This window comes from Anolis carolinensis, chromosome 3, assembly GCF_035594765.1.
Source record: "Anolis carolinensis isolate JA03-04 chromosome 3, rAnoCar3.1.pri, whole genome shotgun sequence".
Lineage (NCBI taxonomy): Eukaryota > Metazoa > Chordata > Lepidosauria > Squamata > Dactyloidae > Anolis > Anolis carolinensis.
The window spans coordinates 87,562,459-87,587,247 of record NC_085843.1 but is presented as its reverse complement, the minus strand read 5'-3'; the positions used below and the strand labels follow the sequence as shown (position 1 = coordinate 87,587,247).

Genomic DNA, 24,789 nt, shown 5'->3' with positions numbered 1-24,789 from the left:
GGAGACATTAAGGAAGACACTCAATTTGTGTCCTAATTACAAAATGGAGTCATGTAACTATGATTTAGATTGTGCCATATGTAATGAAGTGAAGAAAGAGCCTGTAAAATTTTACAAGAGATCTAAAATAAGTGTGGACAGCATGTTTGAGAAGGCACATGTTCATATTGAGGGACCTTTTGAACAAAGTACTGGTGGATCTAAATATATGATGCTTATTGTAGAAAGAATGAGCAGATTTGGTTATGCATATTTCTTTGCAAACTTATCAGAAGCAACTAAAAAACTGAGTGATTGGCTAAGTTTGGTAGAAAATGTGTATGAAAAGAAATTGGACACTTTAATAATTGACAACGGTGCAGGAGTCTGTGGCAGTGAATTTAAAGCATTGTTAAGGTCAAAGAATATTAATTGGATTGAAATTGAACAAATGAAAGGTGAAGAAGGTGTTACTGAAAAAAGAGCACAACTTTTAAATGTGATGAAATTGTGTATGTTCAAAGACAGTCATATAGCTAACAACTATTGGCCAGAAGTGTTACACACATGTAATTATTTGACAAACAGGCTATGGGATGAGTGTGTGCAAGACATTCCTTTTCGAAAGTTGTATGGTCATGTACCAAATTACAAGTTTTTGAGAATATTTGGCCAGAGAGCAAATATAGTCATCCCAGCCAGTGAGAGAGCAAATAAGAAACAAAAATACAAAGAGATGACATTTATTGAGTATAGTAAAAAGTCTTACAAGTTCTTAGAGACACCTACAAAAGTGAAGCTATCGAAGTTGGCTTATTTTGAAAAACCTAGTGATTGGAAACAGATTCATTCGAATTTGGAACAGCTTCATGGTTTTCAACAAGCGAAAGTCAATGTAGAAAGTGAAGAAACATCTAAGAAAGTAAATGAGTCATTGGAGTCAGAATACACAACACCAAAGAAAGTAAGTCAAGGTACACCTAAGAAACATGAAATAAGAAGAAGATCTAGTAACAAAGGTGTAGACACACAGGTGAAACAAGAAGTTAAAGAAGAGATAAATTTGAATCATGTTAGTGTGGAGAAGAAGAGATATGCTTTAGTACCAACTTTATCTGATCCAATGAAGTTTCACAAAACACCTGTGGCAAAAGATTTTGTTAGTAGAGGTAGATTTGTAATTGTTGAAGAATGAGTCTATAATTGTTGGTGATTGTGTGTAATGAATTGTAATTTTGTGAAAGAGTTCCCCATACATGTAAAAGAAAATGATTGAATTGAATTTAAGCAATGTATATAACTATGGTGATTAAATTACATTTAAAGGGGGGAATTGTTGAAGTGGGAATGATTGTATATAGAGTTTTGTTTAAATGTAATTGAGTTATAGTGATGCAATGTGAGCTGGGGATTGCATCATGCACTGTCTGCTGTCCACTATGCAAGTGTGTAAAGAGTTAACTGAGTGTTGCATCATACAGCAGAGGTGTTTATATATAGCCTTCTGTTTCCTGTATTCTCTCTCTGGTTATCTGCTCTCTGCACTCTGTTTGTATGTGTATCGTCTTGTGAGAGATTTCCGTTTGCCAGTAAATCTTTTTATAGATAGCTGAAGTCTCCAGCCTCGTTACTGGTACCAGTGCTTCTACGTGGGTCTTCTGCTGCGTGTGTGCTTATCCAAACCGCGCTCTGACAAGAATATATAAATGCATGTCGTAGTTTTAGAAAGCTACTTCAACTAATGACAAGAGTTTGTCTTTTTCAAACTGATTCTAAATTATTCTGTAATTTATCATCTGTGTAGAAAGATCTATAACTTCAGACCTGACCATTTCATTTTATATAATGAATAATGCATCATCTTTTGAAACATTTTACTACATAATTAATTTCAAATGTCAATTTTTAATAATGTGGATCATTTTACCGAAGGTTCTATAACTCCTTCAAGTTTTAATGCACTTAGTTCAGGGAAGCATACATATTTAAGGCTTAAAAATATACCCTTTTAAAACCTTTATTCAAGGTTATAATGTATCAGTCAAATAAATTATATGGCGAAACATATGGCTGAAGAGCTTTCAGAAGTGAATTAAATCCACTCTCTTTTCCAAAAAATAATGCACTTCCCTGTACATTGGAGGAGATGGAGCTAAACATCAAATACTGAATTATAGGAGATTTTAAATGCTTCATACCCCAAAATGCCAACACAAACTTTTTTTTAGAAACCATCTTTCAGATTGGATGTATGCTTAATATGCAGTGCTTTGCAGAAGTATTCCCACACATACACTCTCACACATGCATTTCCTTTTCAATATTTTGTTGTATTACATTATGGAACTGAAATGGATTTTATTGGCAGTGTTACCACTTAATATACACAAAATGCTCAGTACTATGAATGTGCAAAAAGTGTTTGCTGTGATGCAAAAGTTATGAAGACAAAAATAAACTGGCACTCATTGGTTTTAAAAATGTTCATCTCCTTGAAGTCATGTATGTAGTCAAATTGAATTAACCTGTGTGCATTTCCAGCACCACACACTCAGATTAAACACACTTATTTCTGGAAGTCCCCATTTTTATTTTATTTTTTGAAAACATATCTATGCATTAAAAACAGAAAAGAGTTAATCCCACAACAAGAAATAAAAACTAAATATCCAAACTTAAGCTGGCTACAATATGGACAACTGAGGGAATCCTTTAAAAAAGACAAAATATTGGGTTTTATGGAAAAGAACAATAGATGGGACAGAATTTTAGAAACCAAAAGAAAAGTAATATCGAAAGTCTATAAAGTTCTACTTGAATGGGACACAGAGACCGAAACAGTCAAAGAATGTATGACAAAATGGGCGAAAGATGTAGGGAGAGTGATATACATGAATGAATGGGAGGAAGGATGGAATAGGAAACTAAAATTAACATATTCATACGATCTAAAAGAAAATTGGATGAAGATGCTCTACAGGTGGCACATTACACCAAAAAAATTAGGCCTGATAAATAAAAACAGGAACACAAATTGTTGGAAATGTGGCGAGAAAGAGGGTACATACTTCCACATGTGGTGGAAATGTAGAAAAGCCAAAGAATTTTGGTCAAATATACACCAAAGTATTACAAAGATACTAGAAAAAAGATTTAAAAAACTCCCAGAAATATATTTATTAGGAATCACTGACCTCCCCCCAGGCTCAAACGAAGAAAAAATAATGACCTACTTGACAACAGCGGCTAGAATAATCTATGGAAGATACTGGAGACAGAAGGAAATCCCAAGCGTGACAGAATGGTTAACAAAAGTTGCGGAGATAAAAAACTCGGACAGGCTAACATTTTTAATAGCGAAACAACAGGGAAAACCGAGAAGAGAAACAAACTGGCAACAAGTGGATAATTATATAAACAGAAAGGAAAAAAGGAAAAATAAGTAAAAAGTATGAGATACTGTAATAAATAAATAAATAAACAAACAAACAAATAAATAAAATAATAAGAAAAACAATAAATTAATTAATAATTTAACAGGTAAAAAGAGACAATTAAGTAAGAATTCACCAATAATTCTAGGGAGCGTAAGAAGAAACGAATGAAGACAAAGAAAGAAGAAGGAAACAAATGAAAGATATCTCATCGAGAAAGCTGGGAAGTCCCAGATGTTTTTAAGTTAACTATTTTTTATATTTGATGCTGTGTTTTTTTTTCTTTTCTTTCTTTTCTTTTTTTTATTATTACCTTTTTCTCCTTCTCTATCTCTCTTCCTCCCCACGCCTATCGCTTCCCTCTCTCACTACACCGCTTTACCTGCCTATTTCTATATATTTTAAAGTATTGTATGAAAATTTTCAATAAAGATTACATTAAAAAAAAACAGAAAAGAGTTGTTAAAATAAGTCCAGGAGGAAGCTGAGTAGAAGCAAAAATAAGGTTTGGTGCTTTAAAAAATTCCCAAACTTTGAACATCCCCCCCCCAGAGCACCATTGCTATAAAGTGGAAAGAGGATGGATTAAATTTGACTTTGCCTGGAGAAAGCCATCCACCAAAACTCAGTGGTAGGGTAAGAAGGGCTTTGGAAAAGCAACCAAAAGACTAACAGTAATTCTGAAGGCACTAGAGTGATCCACACTTTCCCTACCCCACTTTTTTAGTATGAATTTTATTTTTACTTTATTTGGAAATGTTTAATAAACATTATTTGGCAAAAAATATATTCATCTGTAGTTTGCTAAAAGGCAAATGGAAGCCATAACAAACTACTTGCCAAAATTTTCAATGATCTTATAAGATGAAAACCTGGTCTTGCTGCAAAATACTATGTGTAGCACTATGCCAATGGTGTTCATTGACCTGAGAATTCCATGGTGAAACATACTGGTGACAAAAATCATACGGTGTGACAAATTTTCCTCAGTAGGGACTTAATAATTGGTTTGGATTAAGGGAAAGATGAGCAGAGCTGAATATGGACCAATTCTACTAGATAACCTGTTTCAGACAAGAAGTGTCCTGCCTCAAGGATTAACCTTCCAGCAGGGCAATGACTCTTCATACACAGTGAAAATAACATCGGTGTGGTTTAGAAACAAGACTGCAGTCCTATTAAGAAATTTCTGGCAAAACTTGAAAACTGCTGTACACAGCAGTAATCCCTATCCAATATAGCAGCAGTGGAGCAATTCTGCCAAGAATGGGCAAATCTTGCAGGACGCAAACGCACAAGGCTGACAGATAATTGCCCAAGAATTTCAGCTGTAATTGCTGCCAAAGGTGCTCAGGGGGGTGAAGATTTATGCAACTACATGCCAGTTTGCTTTTATTTACTTAATGTTTGCACCCTGATAAAATATATTCTACCTTCATAAGGTTTTGTACATCAAGTGAGAACAATGCCAATGAAATCCATTTCAATTCAAGGTTCTAGCACAGCCAAATGTTGAAAAGTCAAAGTTAGGTGAACACTTGTGCAAGACCTTGTATTATTATCTCTCTGATTTATGCATATTAATATTTTGCATGATAATTAAAAATCTCAACTGTTAATTGAATCTGAAATTCAAAGACAGAGTCTGAAAAAAAAAAGATTTAGGCTGAATCTACATTCTCATCACAGTGCCAATCTTGTTGAAACATATGGTGTTCCTATCATCTCAATGTGAAAACAATTCTTTGTATTGTTTGAGGGCATTAAGGCAATTTTAAAAAACACTCTAGTGCTTTTTGGGAAAGCCCTTTTTAAAAAATAAGTGTTTTGACTTCCAATTTGGGATTGTAGTTAAATTGGGGGAGGGGGATGTTAGATTCGTAGATAGTCACCTAGGTCAGGTGGACATCTAGGTCACCTAATTGTTCCCACCATGTAAAGGTATCTGCCTCATTTGTATCTGATTACAGAAAAGATAGTGTCACTTTTTTATCTGATGTTTGTATGCAAACCTTCACATACAAACTGTTGCACTTATGTGCAGGTCAGCATTTCTCCTCCTTCTTTTCTACAAGCTTCACTTTTTAAAAGTGTAGGGTTTTTAAAAATTATGTCAGAAGCAAATTGAGAATATACTGCAAGTCGCTTCTGGTGTGAGAGAATCAGCTGTCTACAGAGAAGTTACCCAGGGGGCACCAGGATGTGTTACCATCCTGTGGGAGGCTTCACTCATGCCCATGCATGGGAAGCTGAGACTGACAGAGCTCACCCTGTCTGTGGATTTGAACCACCAACCTGCAGATCTTCAGGCCAGCAGTCCAGCCAACACAAGGGTTTAACCCATTGCGCCACCGCAGCTCCAAAAAATTGTAGGTGGGCAATCAGAATGAAGGCAGAAAGAAAAGGAAATTGAGGAAATATGTGAATATGTACATGCATTCCAGGACTCTAAACAAAAAAAATCCCTTACCCGCTATGGTCATGTGATCAGGCATAAACCAATATGGTGAACATCAGCACACAGTAGAAACACTACCTTGCACCAATGTGGCTACATAATGGGAGTCCCATATGTTTCAGTTAAAAGGTCAGACTGGAACAGGGATATCATGTGGTGGAAGTATAATGAAGCCCTTGTGTTCATTCAGCCCAAGTCACTTCTAATTCTACTGTTCTTTCATTGCCCGTCTCAAGACTAATTCATTCCTATTGTTATTTGCTTTAAATAAAGTTATTAGAGTAACTGCTTTTCCAAATTTATATTTGTTAATGTAAGATTTGTGTAAAGTAAATGTTCAAATGTAATTTGTGCTATGCCTGGGATTGCAACCTGATTGCATCATCTGAAGTGTATGGATGTTGAAAGAGTTAATCAGTGATGAACTGTGATGACCCTGTGTGTGTCTGGAAAGGAGGGAGGATCCAGATATAAGAGTGAGTTCCTTTCTCTTGCATCACTTTGGATCAGACTAGTTCAGTTAGGTTTGTGGTGGTGTTGCTATCAGTTGTCACTGTCTGCCTAGTCTGTCTGTGCTGTATTTACTGCTCTACTCAGTAAAGCGGTATGTCTTGCTTTTACTCACGTCTCCCAGTGTCAGTTCTTCTGTGCTCCAGAGCTTCCATGCTCCAAAAGCTTTGTCACAATGCTGACAATATTCTACTGTTTTTCAAAAATAAAACATATATAGTATTTTATCCAATACTATATATCAATTTTATCCAATGTTTGTGGTGTTCCTATAAAATTCTTAGTCAGTTGTATCTTAAAATTTAATTATTAGGCCTATCTGCAAAGCTTCAAATCAACTTGCTGTCATGGGTATCAGTAATGCAGATATGTGGCTGCTTTCATTTACAGAAACATTACTTGATCTATATTTTGTAAAATATATAGGATTTAGTTTTTATTTTTCTCATCCCATGTTATGATCTCAGGCAAAAACAAAAGGTTAGGAGTGAATAGTAAACAAAAAAGATAACTTGACTAAGTGAAAGTCCTTTTTAAAAATTCACAGGTTTATTTCCAGTTTTCCCTACTATTTGGGAGAGACCACATTTAAAAAAGGATAAATAATTACTGTGAAGAAAACATGTACATTAAATACTGAACTAAACTGAAAGGATTGAACTGATCAGAGAAGAAAATTTTAGAGCAACATGGAAGGTCACCCTTCCTCCTTAAAAATAAAGAAATAGTAATATTGGAAAGTTGTAAACATGCTAAATCTAAATCTGATGACACCATTGGAGATTAAATTGAGATCAATAAAAGAATCATTCTGTACATAAATGCTAGTGTATTACTTTACCATGTATATGCTACTATTATTTGCCCTTTGGCTTTCAAGATGGCTGCTAAAAGTGATCACAGGAGAGAGATCACAGGGTTACTGTTTCATATCCAGTATGGGAAAAATATAATCTATTGTGACCTTCAGGGATTATTTGTATTAGCACAGCAAGTTAACTAAAATTCAATGACATGAATCATGAACTGATTGTGAAGATCCATCTGGCTGAAATATAAGTTTTATTAATTGTTAAGAGAATGAAATTTGTAAATTGCCACTTTGTTGAAATGTTGGTTCAGTAAAACACCTGGCAAAGGAGGAAGGGAAGGTTAAGTGAGAAAAGCTGGTTTCCCTAGGCAACAGCAGCTCGGCACTGCTTGACCTGCAGAAACGGCCAAAAGATAAGATAGTGGGAACTGAAAATAGTGACTTCATTGGGCAGGGAATGAACAAGGAAGATAGAGTCGAAGGAGGGACAAGAGCTGGGGCTGGAGCCATGGGTGGGAAGGAGGTGGAACTGGAAGGAGCATGGGGTGGGGTGAAGAAATGATAGTGTACAATGTGTGACCAAGAGAAACTTATACATAAGGGTACACATCTTGGAAATGGGTGTGGTATTCTGGCCTTTACAGAGCCCACCATGGCTTGCTTCTGCAGAAATAAAGCTTCTATGTTATAATCTCATTTCTGGTCTAAATTGGGAAACAAGGCCAGAAATATATTTAAAGGAAGGCCTATCATTTCAATTGTATGATTTCATTTGTCTCGGGTAGGGATCTTTATAGCAAATGAGGGGGGAAACTGCATTCCACACACACACACAACCTACTGGGGGCTGCACTATCCTGTTTCTAGCAAGAAATTTCATGAACTAGAGCAGACCCATTAAATCAAATGGCTCACCCAATAGGTAAATCCATGTAATTCAATGTTAAGACTCTAGTCCAGTGTTTCCCAGACTTTGTGCCTCCAGGTGTTTTGGACTTCACCTCCCACAGTTCCTAACAGCTGGTAAGCTGGCTGAGATTTCTGGGAGTTGAAGTCCAAAACACCTGGAGGCCCAAAGGTTGGGAACCACTGCTCTAGTCAAGGCTAATAATAAAATTTATGTGAACAATATTATTCCCGTAATGCCACTGCCCAAAAAAATGCAACAAAAAGATGGTCCATTAGCAGTATGCATCCTGCAGATTTCTGCTTCCAGCAGACATAATACTGTTGGCAAACAAGACTCTGCTTCCCTCCGAGTCATTCTGTTTTTGCTGCAACAGAACCTGTGGCAGCCCTCTGTGAGCTGCAAAACTGGCTAGGCAGCTTTTGCATTGTAAGTATTGATTCACAGTTTTAAGTAGAGAATTCAAATCATTCTATAGCTGTGAAAGGGATGTATCTGAGACTGGGTTTTGAGTATTTATAGCTCATTTGTTAGCCAAATTTAAATGTCCTAAAGCGTATGCACTTGATTCTTGTATATGCTTCCCAAATTGATTTGAAAATTAAAATGTTATTCTTTTTCATAAACTTGTTGCAAAGGAAGCATATTATTCTACTATTTGTTTCCATAGCATCTTGATTCCAAAACTCTACATTTTACCTGAAGAAATGAGAACAGGTCACTAAAAGGGTATAAAAATCAGGGAAGCAATTATCCTTTTTTCTTAATATGGAAAAAGGGGTTTTCCACTCACTATTGAGGAGACATGGAATGCCCAGACAAGGAGAAATGTCATAGCATCCTGCTCAGTTCCAATCCTATTGAGTCAACACCTATTTAATTGGATACTAAAATTCCTAAAAAGAAATGACAGCATTCACAAAACATTATGTTCACTTTCAATCATCCAGTTGCCTATAAGTGAGGTCAACAATAATCAAAGGTTCAGGAAGTTATATTGCCCTTCCAGAATTGCTGTACTCCCATTGCACTACACTCTTAACATTTTGTTTCCCTCCAAATATCCCACAGTACCCTAGAGGGGGTGCTGTCATCCATTTTGCTAAATTCCAAAGTATTTTCACTCCTTCAGCTTTTCTTGTTCCAGATATATCTGACAATGTGGCGAAATAGCCCATATTGCCCTTATCGGATATTTGAGGAGTGCAATGAAACATTTGATGGTTTTTTGAAATTGCAGGTTGTTGGAGCAGAAACATTCTTGGGAATTACCAAAAAAATAGCTTTGGTAGTTATGGCAAAAATTGCCACAATTATGTCTGTGTAAGACCTCTGAATATGGGTTTGCAGGGGATGTGTAACTCCAAGTCATTGATACAGAAAGTCTGAACCTGACTTCTGGCCATTATTTTACAAAATTATACTTCAAAAATACAAAAACAACTCAAAATAATTCCAAAAAGAAATGTTTTAAAGTATCTATCAAATATTACTTGCTTCTGAAACCTTGAATGATTGATCCTAAACCTTTAATTCTAGGTCATCATATTTCATTGAGGCCTCTTCCACACTGCCATTTAAAATCCAGGTTATCTGCTTTGAACTGGATTATAGGCCAGTGTAGACTAAGATAATCCAATTCAAAATAGATAATGAGGATTATTTGCTTTGATAATCTGAATTATATAGCAATGTAGAAGGGGTTTAAGAAAGGGCACATCTACACTGCCTACTTAGGTTAGTGTAAAACTGGCAGAGAAGGTAGTGATTTCACTGTGCAGGTGATTATATGTGAACATCTTGAAATGGTTTGGAGTCTGCATGGTACTCATATGCACCACAGAGGCCTAACACTTAATGTTAGGATTTTGTAATTAGTTAGTAATACTTCGTTGAATTTCAAATCATACTATCAGCCCTGGATGAGAAACTCTTGTACAGCATGCAAGGAAAGTTTCATATCTCAAAATGTTATTCATGTCTGAATAATTGAAATACTGAACAGCAGTGGAGGTTATTTAAATGTGAACACCCTATAATTATTGTCATTTATCTTTGGGTATAAAAACTGGTTGCTGTACAGCAAACCCACTGGAAATTTGGGGAAGGTTTAAACTTGGTTCCTCCAAGCTATTTATTTTTGCATATTTATTTGTAGTGTGAGAAAAACTAAAACCACTATTCTATGTGAATTCTTTCTGCATTCCTGTGTGCAACTATATTTAACAAGGGAAAATGATCTAGTGTGTTTGAAAAAGTTTTAAAGATGTCTATTTCTGAGGCCAAGGTAACTTTTTACCACATTAATTGCTTTATTCTACTATAATCAGTGTCTAGCAATACATAAAATAATCTATTGTTAATAATCACAAAATATTTTAAGAGACATATATCAGCAATTGGAATATTTCAAAATGATCTGATTTTAGATGTATCATAAATATTGTTAATAGTAGTATTTATTAATAGATGAAATACTGTAATAAATTTGTGATAACTGATTAAATGATTGCCAAAAATTATTTCTATAATACATATCTGAATATTAAACCAAAATAACTTTGTTTTATAAAGTAGAAAGAAATAAAAGAAATCATTGTCTCTGATATGACACAAACCTTTTAGTATCACACAGTCCCACACAAAGATTTTTATAGATCAAGAAAAAGGGACTATTTGACTCAAACTGGGAGCATACATTACCTGACTAGACATTAAATAGTGTAGAAGATATGTGTCAGTTCAAGACCAATTCAAGGTCTCAAAAAACCTAATAAGAACCTGGATGATGCACTGCCTCTATCCTAAAAGCATATATAAAAACCATGCATTGTGAATGAACAATGAACATATTAATGAACAGAACACATTATTCTTTTAAAAAGTTAAGTAAGTAAGATTTAATGTATATAGCAGCGGTTCTTAAAGTGTGCTCCATGGAGCCCTTTGGGCTCCACAAAGCATACTGAGGGCCCCTGTTCTTCTCCCTCCCCTTGCCTCCCTCTTCTTGCCGCCAAATCTTTGTTCCTCACTTTCCTTGCCACCAAAAGCCTTTTTTCCCTGCCTCCCTTATCATCAAAAGCCTTTTTCACCTGTCTTCCCTGTCACCAAAAGCTCCTTTCCTTGCTTCCCATACTGCCAAAAAGCCTTTGCCCCAACTCCCTTGCCAGCAAAAGCCTTTTTTCCTCGCTTACCTCACTGCCCAGATCCTTTTGCCCTCACATTCCTTGCTCCTTGAAGGGGGTTGAACATGGATGGCCTTGAAGGGGGTTGAACATGGATGGCCCCTGGGATTGCTATTGTTGAAGGGGGTTGAAGGGGGTTGAACATGGATGGCCCCTGGGATTGCTGTTGTTGTTGTTGTTGTTGTTGTTGTTGTTGTTGTTGTGTTACAAAGACTGGGTAGACATTTGTTGGGGGTGCTTTGGTTGTGATTTTACTAGATGGCAGAAAGACTGGATAACCCCTGGAGTCTTCCACTGGAATACTATTAAGCTTTTGTGGTTAAAATTGTTATTCATTTTAAATATTGTATTGTTCTTTTCTTCTTTATATAGATTATAAAGGAGATATATGCAGTGTTCATGTGAATTTGTTCATTTTTTTCAGTTAGTTCACACAAACACTCTCCATCTGTCTGCCACTGGCCTGACCCATCTGACACAATAAGTCAAAAAAGTTTATCTGTGCCTGATAGATATACATTATACATAATATAATATATAATATTAATATCTAATATAATATAATATATAATATGTAAACAATTGGGGGAGGGGCTCCATAATAAACTTTTCCTTCTAAAAGTGCTCCGCAGTAGAAAAAGACTGAGGACCCCTGATATATACCAATGAAAACCCCATATTTTAAAAAAATACTTTTATAAATAAAACACTATTAAAAGGGTGAATACCACTACAGGCAGTTCCCAAGTTACAAACAAGATAGATTTTGCAGGTTTGTTCTTACATTGAATTCAGAACAGGTACATTTTTAAGTGCAACTCCAACAGACACTCACAGATACAGATACAGATACACACACACACACGCACACACACACACACACACACACACACACACACACACACACATATATATATATATATATATATATATAGAGAGAGAGAGAGAGAGAGCGCTTTGGGGAGCATAAGGAAGAGTTAACACCCCTGTGATGTTTGGTTTGCTGTCTGTGCCCCTGTTCAGAAGATTTTGCCTCACTTTCTACCCCTGTGATAATTGGATTTTGAAACATTTGGCTTGTTGTAGAAACAAGGATTGATAATACAGTTTCACTGGAGACACCTTTTTCCCATGATAACTCTTTCAGGAGTGAATTTCTCATCCCATTCTTAACTATGAATTGTTTGTAAGTTGGATGTTTGTAATTCAGAGACTGCCTGTAAGGTGTTCCATATGGTTATGCCACATATTTGTACAACAATAGTAAAATACTGGCCATTTTATCTCTGTTTTCCCTTCTAATTATGTCACCAATAGAATTGATGTTTCTCAGAGCATAAACATATTTGCCAACATTTTCAATTCAATACCCCCCAATATCCCAAGATCTTTTTCTTCATCACACATCCAACTCAGATCCCATCAATGTATATGTAAGACTCGGAGTTTTGCAACAAAGTGTATGATTTTACACTTGCTTAGACCAAATAATGTTTGTCAATGTTTTATCCATTTAGAGAAATCTTTGTGAAGTTCTTCATAATTGGCTTTTGCTTTAACTAGCCTAAATAATTTTGTGTTATCAGGAATCAAGATCACTTCACTATTTACCCCTAACTCCAGATAACAAACAAATTAAAATACCTATAATTTCAACAAATCAATCTTAAATAGATTTCTGCAGACCACAGTATTTACATCTGTCCACTGCAAGAAGTTACATTTATTGTTTGCTTTCTGTTATATAACCATGATAAGTTCTCCTTCTAATTATGATTTATTTGATTTCATGAATGTTGGTGGCATAATTCATCAAAAATCTTTCAGAAGTCCCAAAACATCTTCTACTAAATTACCCTCACCAACATTTGTTGATATTCTCAAATAATATTAAAAGTATATTGCATGTTCAGAGAAAGAAATAATTCAATGAGTACACTTAGAAAGAATAGTCCTCCAATTTTATTTGGTTACTAGCTGTGCCCAGCCACGCGTTGCTGTGGCAAAGTGGTGGTGGTATTGGTTAAAAGTTGTTGTGGAATTTTTATTTGACGTTATTTGTATTTTTAAAATTAATTTTATTGTAACTTATCTTTTTTATTTATTATATTTTATTATTTTGTTGTATTATTTTTAGTTATTTTGTTATAGTATTTTATTGTATTAATTTTTTTAGTGTTTTTAATTATTTTTATTGTATTATTTGTATTTATTTTATTTTTTATTCTTTTATTAACACTGGGCTGAGTGGGTTGCTAGGAGACCAAGTGGGCGAAGCTTAGCCTTCTAAGTGGCAGCAATTGGATAAAAACAATTATTGCTCTCCCTCTAATTAGGACTTTACTTTTCTTTTTGTTGTATCAACCTAGAGGCATGGATGATGGGTTGTGTTGTCAAATTTTGAGGTTGGGGGGCCTGTAGTTTTGTTGTTTTGTGGGTCGCCGTGATGCCATCACTCATTTATATATATAGATGGATGTGGATAGGGTTGGCACGCACATGGGTGTTGATCCAGATATCAAACAAATGACCTTCTCAATGATCAATGAGTCTGCACCTCATGCACAATGCAGGATCCCATGAAAAAGTCCATCTGGACACAGCCTCAGTGTAATCTCTCAATCACCAGGGGTACAGAAAAATCATCACCCCAAGCTGGACAAGACTGGCTCCATACCACACCCACTAAGTCCCAAAAGGAGGCCCCATAATTTTTTCAATTCCTGAGAGACAATGGTCACTACTCTCCTGGATCAAGGACCCATGCCAACTCCCCTCACAAAATTGTGATAGCAAGTCAGAACATATACATAATAGGGCTGTGCAATTGATGAAAAAATGTTTCAAAACTCATTACAAAATTAGGTGGCACTGGCGTTTTGTTTCTAAAGTATAGCTTGTGAAAATTTTGTTACTATAATGAGAGTAACAAAATTTGATTACTTTTTCGTTATAGTAATTGTGCAAGTGGGGGAAACTTCAGGGACTCCTTTCTCCCTCATTTTTATAGCTATTGGGGTGAAACTTGCTACAATAGTAGAACACATTTACCACTGCTAGCCCATCAAGTTTCAGAACACTTCACTTATCCATGGGCTTTTGGGAAATTTTCAATTTTTTTATAAACAGCATTTTAAAAAAATAAAACTAAAAGAGCTATTTCCTTGAGTTTTCTATACAATGATACAGGATAAGGGGGGATCATTCCCTGCAATGTTCAGAAATATTCATACACAAGTTTTGACAGAAACTTTTTTTAAAAAGCCACAACAGCTATCTCATTTAATGTCTCTCATATTAACTAATAGAACTTCTATTTAGGAATTTCTTCCCAGCCCAGCACAGATATTTACTTACTAGAAGTATCAGTCAGTCCTCCTCTTTGCAGATTCAACTATTTATTGGCACTCTGGCTGGCTGCTGCTACAGAAGGACAAATCTCTCCCCTATCCTGATTGGGGCTTTCTGATGCTGAACATAATTTTGGGAAATGTGGTTTAGGACACAGCCTTTTGAATTCTCTGGCATAAGGCTCCTCACTTTCCCAAACTACATTTCCCAGAATTCTGTGCTTTCTCAGTTTCTTTCCCAGCAAATTCTGCTTTCCCCCTGCTGCTTCCCTCTCCTAATGGTGAGGGGCCATTAATTTACAGAGGAATGGCAGCCTTTCTGGCTTTGCTTTGTTTCCTTGAGGTGAATATGAGACTGACTTTGGTAGGCTTCAGGGGTTTACAAAATTAAAACAATAAAGTTTTAGGTAAGTTTGGATTCTTATATTTTTGGCATGGGCCATGCCCACGTGTCAAATGTCACATTGTAAGTATGAATTTAACGAATTTGATCCAACTTACAACAACTAACAAAAAATTTGCACAGCCCTAATACATACCTTTGGAGTAGACAACTTTTTTAAAGCAGGATCTGTCCTATTTATTTCATATTTTATTTTATCTTTAATAGCATTTTCCACCAATTTTCCTGAGCAGATAATGGACAAATTTCTAGTGATATCTAGAATAAATTGTATTTGCAATTATTTGATGTAAGGATAAATAATTTCTAATTCTATCTCCACTTACCTTCAGTCACTTGAATGCCATCATAAATGGTATTGCTCTTAGTTACAGAATCTTGGCTTATGTGGGATCCAGATGCTTCAGGAACCACTCCAGTCAATATCACTTCCACTCTTTCCTCTAATCTACTACGGGCTTGGCAGCTTACAACAGCTAGGAAAAAAATTGTTTTAACTAACTTTTGACAATTTTCAGAAAGATTAGCAGAAATTCATGTCACAAGATCCTGTATAATTTAGCCAGTTGCTAAATATTTTGGTATTATTATGAGACAACACATTCTCAGTGGCAGTGGTGCTGCTGCTCTGATCAATATCTGACAAAGCCTGTTTTCATTTTTTTCCCATCTGAATTAGAATGTGTTGCTGTTTCAACAGGGATTAAGATTTCCTGCTCTAATTTACAATGGTCTATCCATATTGCAGGAACCCCATTAGAGGTCTTTCTGTAACATCAAGAAACCCAATTAGGCATAAGCATGCTTGCTTCACATCCAAGTAGACAGTGAAGAGTGTTGGGATAATATAGGCTAATTTATTGTAATTTGCTAAAATACACCAGATTCTCTTACTGTACTAAGGTATACATGAAAGTTAGTGATCTGAATATTTCTCATCTTTGTGAAATAGCCTGTAGAGCGCAGGCTTGATAAAGCTACTTCCATACTCACATGCATTATAATTATACACAGATAAAAACATTATCAGATAATCAATAAAAAGATATTACAATCTATAAACAGAAAAAAAATCCACATGGAATTTATATTTTTTTACATTCTCCCCACTGCTCTATTAAAAGTTACTTGTTAATGCACCAGAACATTCCATAAATTTACATAAGAAGTTATATTCCAGATTAATCTGTATTACTATCAGAATAGGTGTCACATTCTATGCATGGTGAAACTATGAAGTTTCAGGTATATATTGTAGGACAAATTTATATTCACTTTCAAAACACCCATGTGCATTTTCCTAGATGAGAAGAAATAGATTCTGTACTGTTGTGACTGCGCCTTCGGAGACTGTGAATGATAGTGGTGGGATCAGGAGAGGAAGGAAAAACCCTCGCGAGGAGGGCTCGTTGGAGGATTTGCACAGAAAGAGAATTAGGGATCTCGATGGGGAGTCTTCTGAGGAAGATTCAGATGGGGGGTCTGTGGAAGAAATGGATTCTGGGGAACAGGTGATGGCTTAAGAAGTGGGCACTGACTGGGCACGGGCACCGGAGATACCTGGGGAGGAATCGGGGCCCATGGATACTGCTGACACTGGGGAAACTTGGGTATCTTCAGAAGCAGACTCCACTTGGTCTGCTTGGAGGAGTGAGGATGTATCCTCAGGTGTGCATGGAGCTGGGCGTGGGCAGGTTGATTGGGATTCTGATGAAGAATTCGGGACACCCGATCCACGAGCGTTAGCTATGTGGAGTTCTGATTCGGATTAAGGAATTGGGACACCTACTCTTTGGGCGTTGGTGTTTGGACGCCCAGGGGGATTGGGATAAATTGGTAATGCTTAGCCACTTTACTTTGCGTGTGGCAAGGTGTTGCTGGGCGCCACTGGGACTCCTGTACGTGTTATTGAAGACTGGACTGGGACTTTGCTTCAGATGTAAGTTAACCTGGATTGTTCTGCAACAGAGGGCTGGAACTGTGTGGGTTTTCCTGGACTGCACTGTTATTACTATTTTGCATTAGCTGCTGTTGCCTCCGTTGCCTTGGCTCTCTGTGCCATCCCGCTTTATGAACCTTGAATTGATGACTACAACCCCTGGACCTTGGACTGGAACTCGACTCTGCTTCTGCCTCCGCTCCTAAACGCTACTCGGCATCGCTCTCTAATTTGTGTCTACCTACGGCTCTCGACTTCTGGCTTGCCTCCCGACCCTGTCGCTGCCTCCTTTCCTGACCCTGGACCGACCTGACGACGTCTCTTCGCTTCGTTCCTTGAGCTCCTGGTGTTGCCTGCACTTTTGAAGCGGATTATTGCTGCTCCTCCTGCTTTGACTCCAGACCGGTTTGACGTCTCCTTGCTCTGCCCCTTTAATTCCTCGGCTTGGTGCTGGCCTCCGCAGCGGCTTGGAGCCGCTTTCTCCTTTCGCACCAGCCTTCCAGTTTGTTTACTATTTGCTCTCAGTGGAGAGCTCCTTTGCCCAGTTTGGGTTCCCGTTTGGAGTTTTAGGTTTGTATTGCTAGTTTGGGACTTTGGGGAGCTTTTTGGGAGTTTCCAAGTCTTTGCTTTGTTTTGGCTACTTATTCCAAGCCAACTCAGAACATTTTGAGTCGAATTGAAGAACCTTTAGTTTAATCTGGATTATTTACTTGAATAATCCAGTTTATTTGTTAAAGCGTACTTTTTGACATATTTTTGTTTGGACTGCTTAACAACACAGAGTTAAGTGTTTTAAGCCATCTTTTATGTTTGTGACTATTTTTTGGGCTATTTCTTGAATAAACTCTGTTTTGCTCTCTAATTGGTGTCTGACTTTTGACATGTACTGTCGTCATTCTGTGTAATTATCTAAGTAATACAGTATACAGTATATAAAGAGGCATCTAGTACTTGATGCGGGTGCCATGTTATGTAAAAAGGAAAGAAAGAAAATTGTAGTGCTACAACCTTAATGAATTTAAGTGTAAATTAATAGAATGAAATAATTAGCGGGGGGGGGGGAGTGTTGTGTGGTTTCCGGGCTGTAGTAATGTATAGCAGCATTTTCTCCTGACATTTTGCCTGCATCTGCAGCTAGCATCTTCAAATGATCACAGACGCAGATGAAACATCAGGAGAAAATGCTGCTAGAACACGGCCATTCAGCCTGGAAACCACACAACACCCAGTGATTTTGGCTGCAAAAGCCTTCGACAATACAAATAATGAACATCTCATTGATATTTTTCTTCCAACCAAAAGTCCTTTACAAATCTGAACAAAGCCTATTAAAGTCATACCTATTTTCATTAAATGCAATAATTTCATTCTTTAATCAGTCAATTATATCAAGACCACTATGGAAGACTATACCTTTTCAATCCTTGATGAAAACATTTGTATATAATTGACTAGCACATTTTGAAGTGCCCTTATCAACCCACACAGTGTGTTTTATGAGACTATTAGTTTATAAATTCAATGTTCTTAATAGTTGCCCAATGAATAAACAAAATTAATTCTGCGGTTATGCTTAAACTAAAATATAAAAGCTTATATTAGAAAAGGAAATATTTGACATACCATCTACAAGTTGAAATAAATTGAGACTAAGGAAAGTGGATCAACTTCAAGATTGGTTTGGGTTTTGATTTGGAAAATAGCAAACAGACTACTTCAGCTGGAACTGAGGAACCCATCTGTTACAACTCAAGTCTATATCTGATTTTTTATTCAGAAACCCAGATCTTTGTATCTTCTTTTGAACATGGTCAAGAAATCAATACAAGACTCCAATTTATTAAAGGCAATTGTGTAAGAATGACATAAAAATAGTGAGGAGCTTAGATAGGAATTCTGTACAATTTCAGGGTGATAAGTGCAGTATTTACTGTAAGTGTTTGTGGCGAGTATTGTTTCCTTCCCAGTGTATATCACTTCATATGCACATTTAAAGACTCCCCAGGTAAAAATTCTGCATAATTTCAGAAGGATGAGTACAGTAGTTAAGTAGCTATGATCTACAAATTTCACACCACCAAGAGTAAACCTACTGAATCAATGAGAACATGGTAAGTCAACACCAATTAATTAAATTGGTCTACTCTTGCTGTGACTAACAAATGAAGAAAGTGCAATAAGATAGGTGTGGACGGTGTGTTGTGGCAGACAGAAGCACAAATCAGAATCTATTTATTTATTTTCATTGTAATTCACTGTTCACATTACCTGGTGTAGATTTATAAGGAGGTGCTTCAGGGATTCCATGAATTGGATAGATCCAGCGGAAACCCAAGATTTCTTCATCTTTGATTATTACAGTTTTGCTGAGAGGTGTAAGTAATAGATACATTAATATGATCATTCTGAAAAATTCATGGAATCAATATTGATCTAAGAGCAGTGACGATGACATGGAAGGAGAAGTGACAATCCAATAGGAAGATGCCGTTTCAGTCCAGCTGGACTACAGCAAATTTTAGGAAGATGTGCGTGGTTGCCTCTGGGACCAGTCCAGAGTATTTCTGCTCCAGACTTGCCCTGGATTTACCAGTCAGTGTACACATGGTCTAAGAGAACACAAGCTTTCGTAGACTAAGGGTGTATCTATACTGTAGAATTAATGCAGCTTGACACTACTTTAACTGCCATGCTCAATGTTACGGAATCATAGGTGTTGTAGTTTGGTGAGGAACAAATACTCTTTGGCAAAGAAGGCTAAAGACCTCGTAATACTATAACTCCCATGACTCCATAGCATTGAGCCATGGCAATTAAAAAGGTGCCAAACTACATTCATTCTACAGTGTAGATGCACCCTAAGATGTTCAGTTCTCACAGTTAGTCTCTAAGATGCTACAAGATCTATTTGCATACAGAAAATCTTTGAATAGGTCGGAAAATTCTGTACACAAGTCTCATATTCTAAAGTAATAGAGCTATGCCTGTCAGTTCTAGTCCTAAAGATATTATGTACCCAGTACCCACTAAAATCTAAGAAAGACAGCATATGTACCAATATTTAAATACTGTGTATTGAGTATGGCGACATCAGTAAGATGGGGTGGGCACTAGGTTGCTCTAGAAGTTTGCTTGGAGATTTTTTTAATCTTTAAAAAATCCTCCCAATTTTTTAAACCTCACTTTAATCAGAAATGAATGTATTGAGCTTTAATAAGAGTGATAGTGGTAGTATAATTAATCATTAAAAGCAATAATAAGGCAGTAAAATATGTAGTATCTAAGACTTGTCTACTACCATTGAAGTTAGGTTGCCTTTAAAAAAAATCTGTCAGTTCTGATCTGTGAAGGGAATCCCTCCTTCCTCCCTTTCCTCTGTTTTCTTTAGCAAATGACTTTTCATAGAAGAAATACTTTTTCAAATCTCTTTTTAATTCCCAGGAACTACCAGTTTTGTCTTAACTCAATCAGCACAAGCAACTAAATAGCTCTATGACATGCAGGTTCAAACTTCAATGACGATAGAGTATCAGAGTATGTTGCCAATGCCATTCTCATTTTCTAAGAGAGACGTTTGAAAAGTCACTTTAGTTCTCTCTTCAGTTTCTCAGCCAAATATTGGTAGTTTTTGCCAAAGTACAAGGACATGTTATTTAAGATGTTATTTCAGAAATAAAACCATACTAGGCAGCACTTTGCAAGATTTGTGGGTGATTTTCACTCACCTAAAATTATTATTTGAGTGGTATAGTAGCTATGGGGAGCTAACGGAAACTTCAGGCAAAATTAGATTGGAGCGTCTTTTCTCTTCCTCTGCTTATACCAAAAAGTCTAAAATCATGAACTCAAACAAGACATAATTTTCACTTCAAATCAATATATGTGCAGTGTTTACAATAATTACCTGTTTAATATTTTGCTTAATTCAATGGTATCATCATAAAACCATGTTCCGCCATCTGTTTTCACAACTTTAACAACAAGCACAGCTTCATACAGTTTCATGGCATAAGGTGCAAACAGTACTGGTATATCCAACTTGCTTTTCTGAGGCAAAAGGATTCCTTTAAAAAATAAGTCATTTTAATATTTAAACAAATTATTTGTCACTATCCTGCCATAAAGTTGCTAGTCATATATAAACAATTTAGCAGTTTAAACAGACAACAAAATAGACTTGGTATCACAAGTATATTCTCTCACCTCCCAATGTTAATAGAAATACCAACATTTGATCACAGAGATAAAAATATTACTTTTTCGGAGAATATTTATAGTACACATATATTATTTCTAATCCAAATCAAAATAAATTGTGCCTACTGGTATTCCTTCAGATAGAACTCTCCAGTGCTTTGCATTCCAGAACCAGGGAGTACAAATATTAATAAGGCAGTTCCTGGTTGTTGTTTGTGGATATTAATCCATTACCGGATACATGATTTTCCAGAAAAGGTGATGGGATTTACAAATAATAGTATGATGTATCACTGTTGAAGCTAGGGGCACCTACTGACATTAAGACTTCCAAAAGTGCTCTTGTGTATGAATTCCTTCTGCCAACCTATTTAATTGTGTTTTACTTTTCGTATCTTTTAATGTCTTTTTAATTGTAAGCAGCTCCAAGTCCAAATCTGAGAAAAGGGATACAAATAATTACTATCATCATCATCATCATCCTCATCATCATCCTCATTTGGTAAAGCACAAAGCCATCCAGAAATCTAGTTTTGGTTCTCTTCCCATTTAGAAAAAAATAGGATCTCTCGTGTGCCAAGAGAAACAGATGGGGTCACAAACAGGTGAAATTGCTCTCTTTTTGCCATTTTTCCAAATCAAGTTCTTAAACTTTGGGTTGTAGTGTAAAAAGTTCCCATAGATTCCCAGTTCCCAGCAGCCACCAATATGTTAAAGATTATTAAGGAATGGTGTATTAATTTGAGAAAGAGGGTATAGCCAGCAAAAACTGGCTAGCTGCAAAGATCAGCCAGTGAATAAAAAATGATCAGAAATATATTAAATGCCTCTGAGCATATGCAGAACATTATTTCTGCACAATCAAATCAATGCATCCTCTTTGTCTATCCACTCTCTATCAAGAAACATGATCTTTAAATATAATGGTAGTATGCATGCTTTGCTCATTAAGTTCAATGAGATCTAATTCTGGGTAGATCTTTAAAAAGAGAGAAAAGAAGAAAAGGAATATATATTTTAAAAAGACAGAAATAGCAATGACTTCAGTGTCAAATATATCCAGCATATCAAAGTGTGCAATGCTCTGTAAAACAGGGTATGTGAAATACAGAATCAAAAGAGTGAAAGAATAGAGGACAAAAACAAGAGGGGAGGAAGTAGGGTGTTCATGAATTTAATTAATTGGGCCTTTTAGGTCTAACAGCTCAATCCTTACCACACCGATCAGAGTTTATGACCCACTGAAGCAAAGCATGAGACAAAAAGCTTAATCACTTGAAAGAAAAACCAAAAGTTGAAGATGAGTAGTAGGTTACACTGAGGAAAGTGATTTATTCTAGTTTCCAAGTATCTAGCATTCTGTAACCAATAATAAATGTATTACAGAGTTATATAAAATGTATTGCAGCTCACCTGAAATAATAATTTTACAATATAAACCCAAATAATTTTTTAAAGACTCACAATGTACCTCACCATAAAGATGTATATATCAACAGAGTGGGGTGAGATGGGGGCTTGTGATTCTCTAAAGCCCAGGGTTGATGAGGTCAAAACAAAATAATTCCTCCCCTATGCCATTTTATTCATGGGCAGACCATTATTTTTCTTCCTCACTACTCTTTCTCATTTGGCCTCAGATCTTCATCCCATATCATCAACCATCTTTATTACAGTCCAAAGACCCAATTTGCTCTGCAGAAAAAGTGCACAGCAGATTCATAAACTGATAAGATCACTTAAAAACAGGTCGAGTGCAATTCTAGATGCATATGAACAAGGGTAAAGACACTGCAACTATATACAGTACAAAGTAAGATTCAATCTGATTCTAATACAGGATTTTTTCTTATCCTCGTTACCTTGGAGAGAAACTTGGCAACACTGACCAAGGCAGAATAAGGTGTAGCATGACTTCTCTGGATCTAGACACTATACTCCTATTTATGCAGGCCAAAATCCCATTGGCTTTTTTGCCACCGCATCACATTGCTGGCTCATGTTTAACTTGTTGTCCACAAGGACTCCAAGATCTTTTTCACATGTACTGCTGTTGAGCCAGGCATCCCCCATTCTGTATCTTTGCATTTCATTTCTTCTGCCTAAGGGGAGTATCTTGCATTTGTCTGTGTTGAACTTCATTTTGTTAGTTTCAGCCCATCTCTCTAATCTGTTAAGATCGTTTAAATGTTTAAGTTTTTTTTAATTGAATTTATCCACAGTACTGTGTACTTCTTATTACCATTAATTCTTCTTTCCATACTTTTAACAGGTTGGATTTCAAATTGTATTGTTATCTATTTATTAATTTGTTATATATAAATCCCATAATTTCTTTCTCTTTCTCAGTTTTTCATTGTAATATTTGATTTAAATCTGTCTTGGGACCTTCCTTCTTCTTCCACTCTGCAATCTTTTGTGACATTCCATACCATAACAACCAATTTCTTGACCCACATTTGTCTGATAACTACTCCCAGTCATTTGTTGTTCCATCTGAATTTATAAGATCCCCTATCTTTGTTATACCATTTTTATTTAAATTTATTATAACTTTTCCATATATATCTGTTTTTTTATTATCTAATATTCCTTTTGGGGGTCTACTTTGTCTGTCTAGCTTGACTATTTTGATCTTGTTTGTAAGTTCCAATTCCGTTTATTCCAATTTCTAATTTGTTTATTAATTTGTTTCCATAATTGATTGTAATTTATTTGTATTATATTATTTAGATTTGTTGGGAAATAAACTCCCAAGTATTTAAGCTTCTTCTCCCCCAATCTTATCTCCAGGATTGTTTGGATTTCTTTTAACTCTAAACTACTAAACTATTGATAAGGCTAATACAGTCTTCCCATTTCTAACTCTTATTCTTTAAGTGGAAATAGCGAAACATACACATGAAAATTAAAATGTGTAGTGATGCACTTTTGGTTCATAATATGGACTCATCATATGGCAGGGGCTTTGACTAGATGGCCCATGTGGTCTTTTCCAACTCTATTATTATAGTAGAGTCTCGGTTATCCAAGATAAAGGGGCGGGCCCAATCTCAGATAACCGAACACCTCGGATAAAGCGAGGGCTCGCCGAGGGACATCTCCCCGGATCTCCCTCGGCCAGGCCGTTGCTGGAGGAAAGAGTTTCCTCCAGCAAGGGCCTGGCTGAGGAAAACCAATGGCACAGATCTCCCTTGGCCAGGCCCTTTCCTCCAGCAAGGGCCTGGCCGAAGGAGATCTGTGCTTTAGGTTTTCTTTGGCCAGGCCCTTGCTTGAGGAAACTCTTTCCTCCAGCAACGGCCTGGCTGACGGAGATCCAGGGAGATGTCCCTCAGTGAGCCCTCGCCCCTCGGGAAGCAGCCCATGAGCGCTTCTGCCTAGCAGTGCTCATGGGGTGCTTTCCAAGGGGCGAGGGCTCGGCCCAGGGAAGCAGCCCACGAGCGCTGCTGCTGAAGTGATTGTGGGACACTTTCGGGATGCTTCCTCCTACCTCTCCCTCTCCTTGTCTCGAGCTCCCTTCACTCGAGAGAAGGAGAGGGAGAGGCGGGGTGCTTCCGGAGCGCTTCCTCCTCCTTCTCCCTCTCCTTCTGTCGAGCTCCCTTGACTCGAGAGAAGG

The 24,789-nt window shown here is 36.7% G+C and overlaps 1 protein-coding gene across 6 annotated transcripts in view; it reads right to left on the bottom strand.

Annotated features, from left to right (window-relative positions):
- Positions 1-24,789, bottom strand: part of cfap47 (cilia and flagella associated protein 47) — a 411,656-nt gene that overhangs the window by 33,906 nt on the left and 352,961 nt on the right. For 5 of the 6 annotated variants that reach the window (XM_003218926.3, XM_062977171.1, XM_062977172.1 and 2 more), the window contains 3 exons: positions 20,881-21,040; positions 19,245-19,342; positions 15,364-15,513 (listed from right to left, as the gene is read on the bottom strand). The exons of the other annotated variant lie outside the window; for it this stretch is intronic. In XM_003218926.3, coding sequence (XP_003218974.3) covers positions 15,364-15,513; positions 19,245-19,342; positions 20,881-21,040 — 408 coding nt within the window. The remainder of the gene's footprint in view (positions 1-15,363; positions 15,514-19,244; positions 19,343-20,880; positions 21,041-24,789) is intronic. 6 annotated transcript variants of the gene reach the window in all.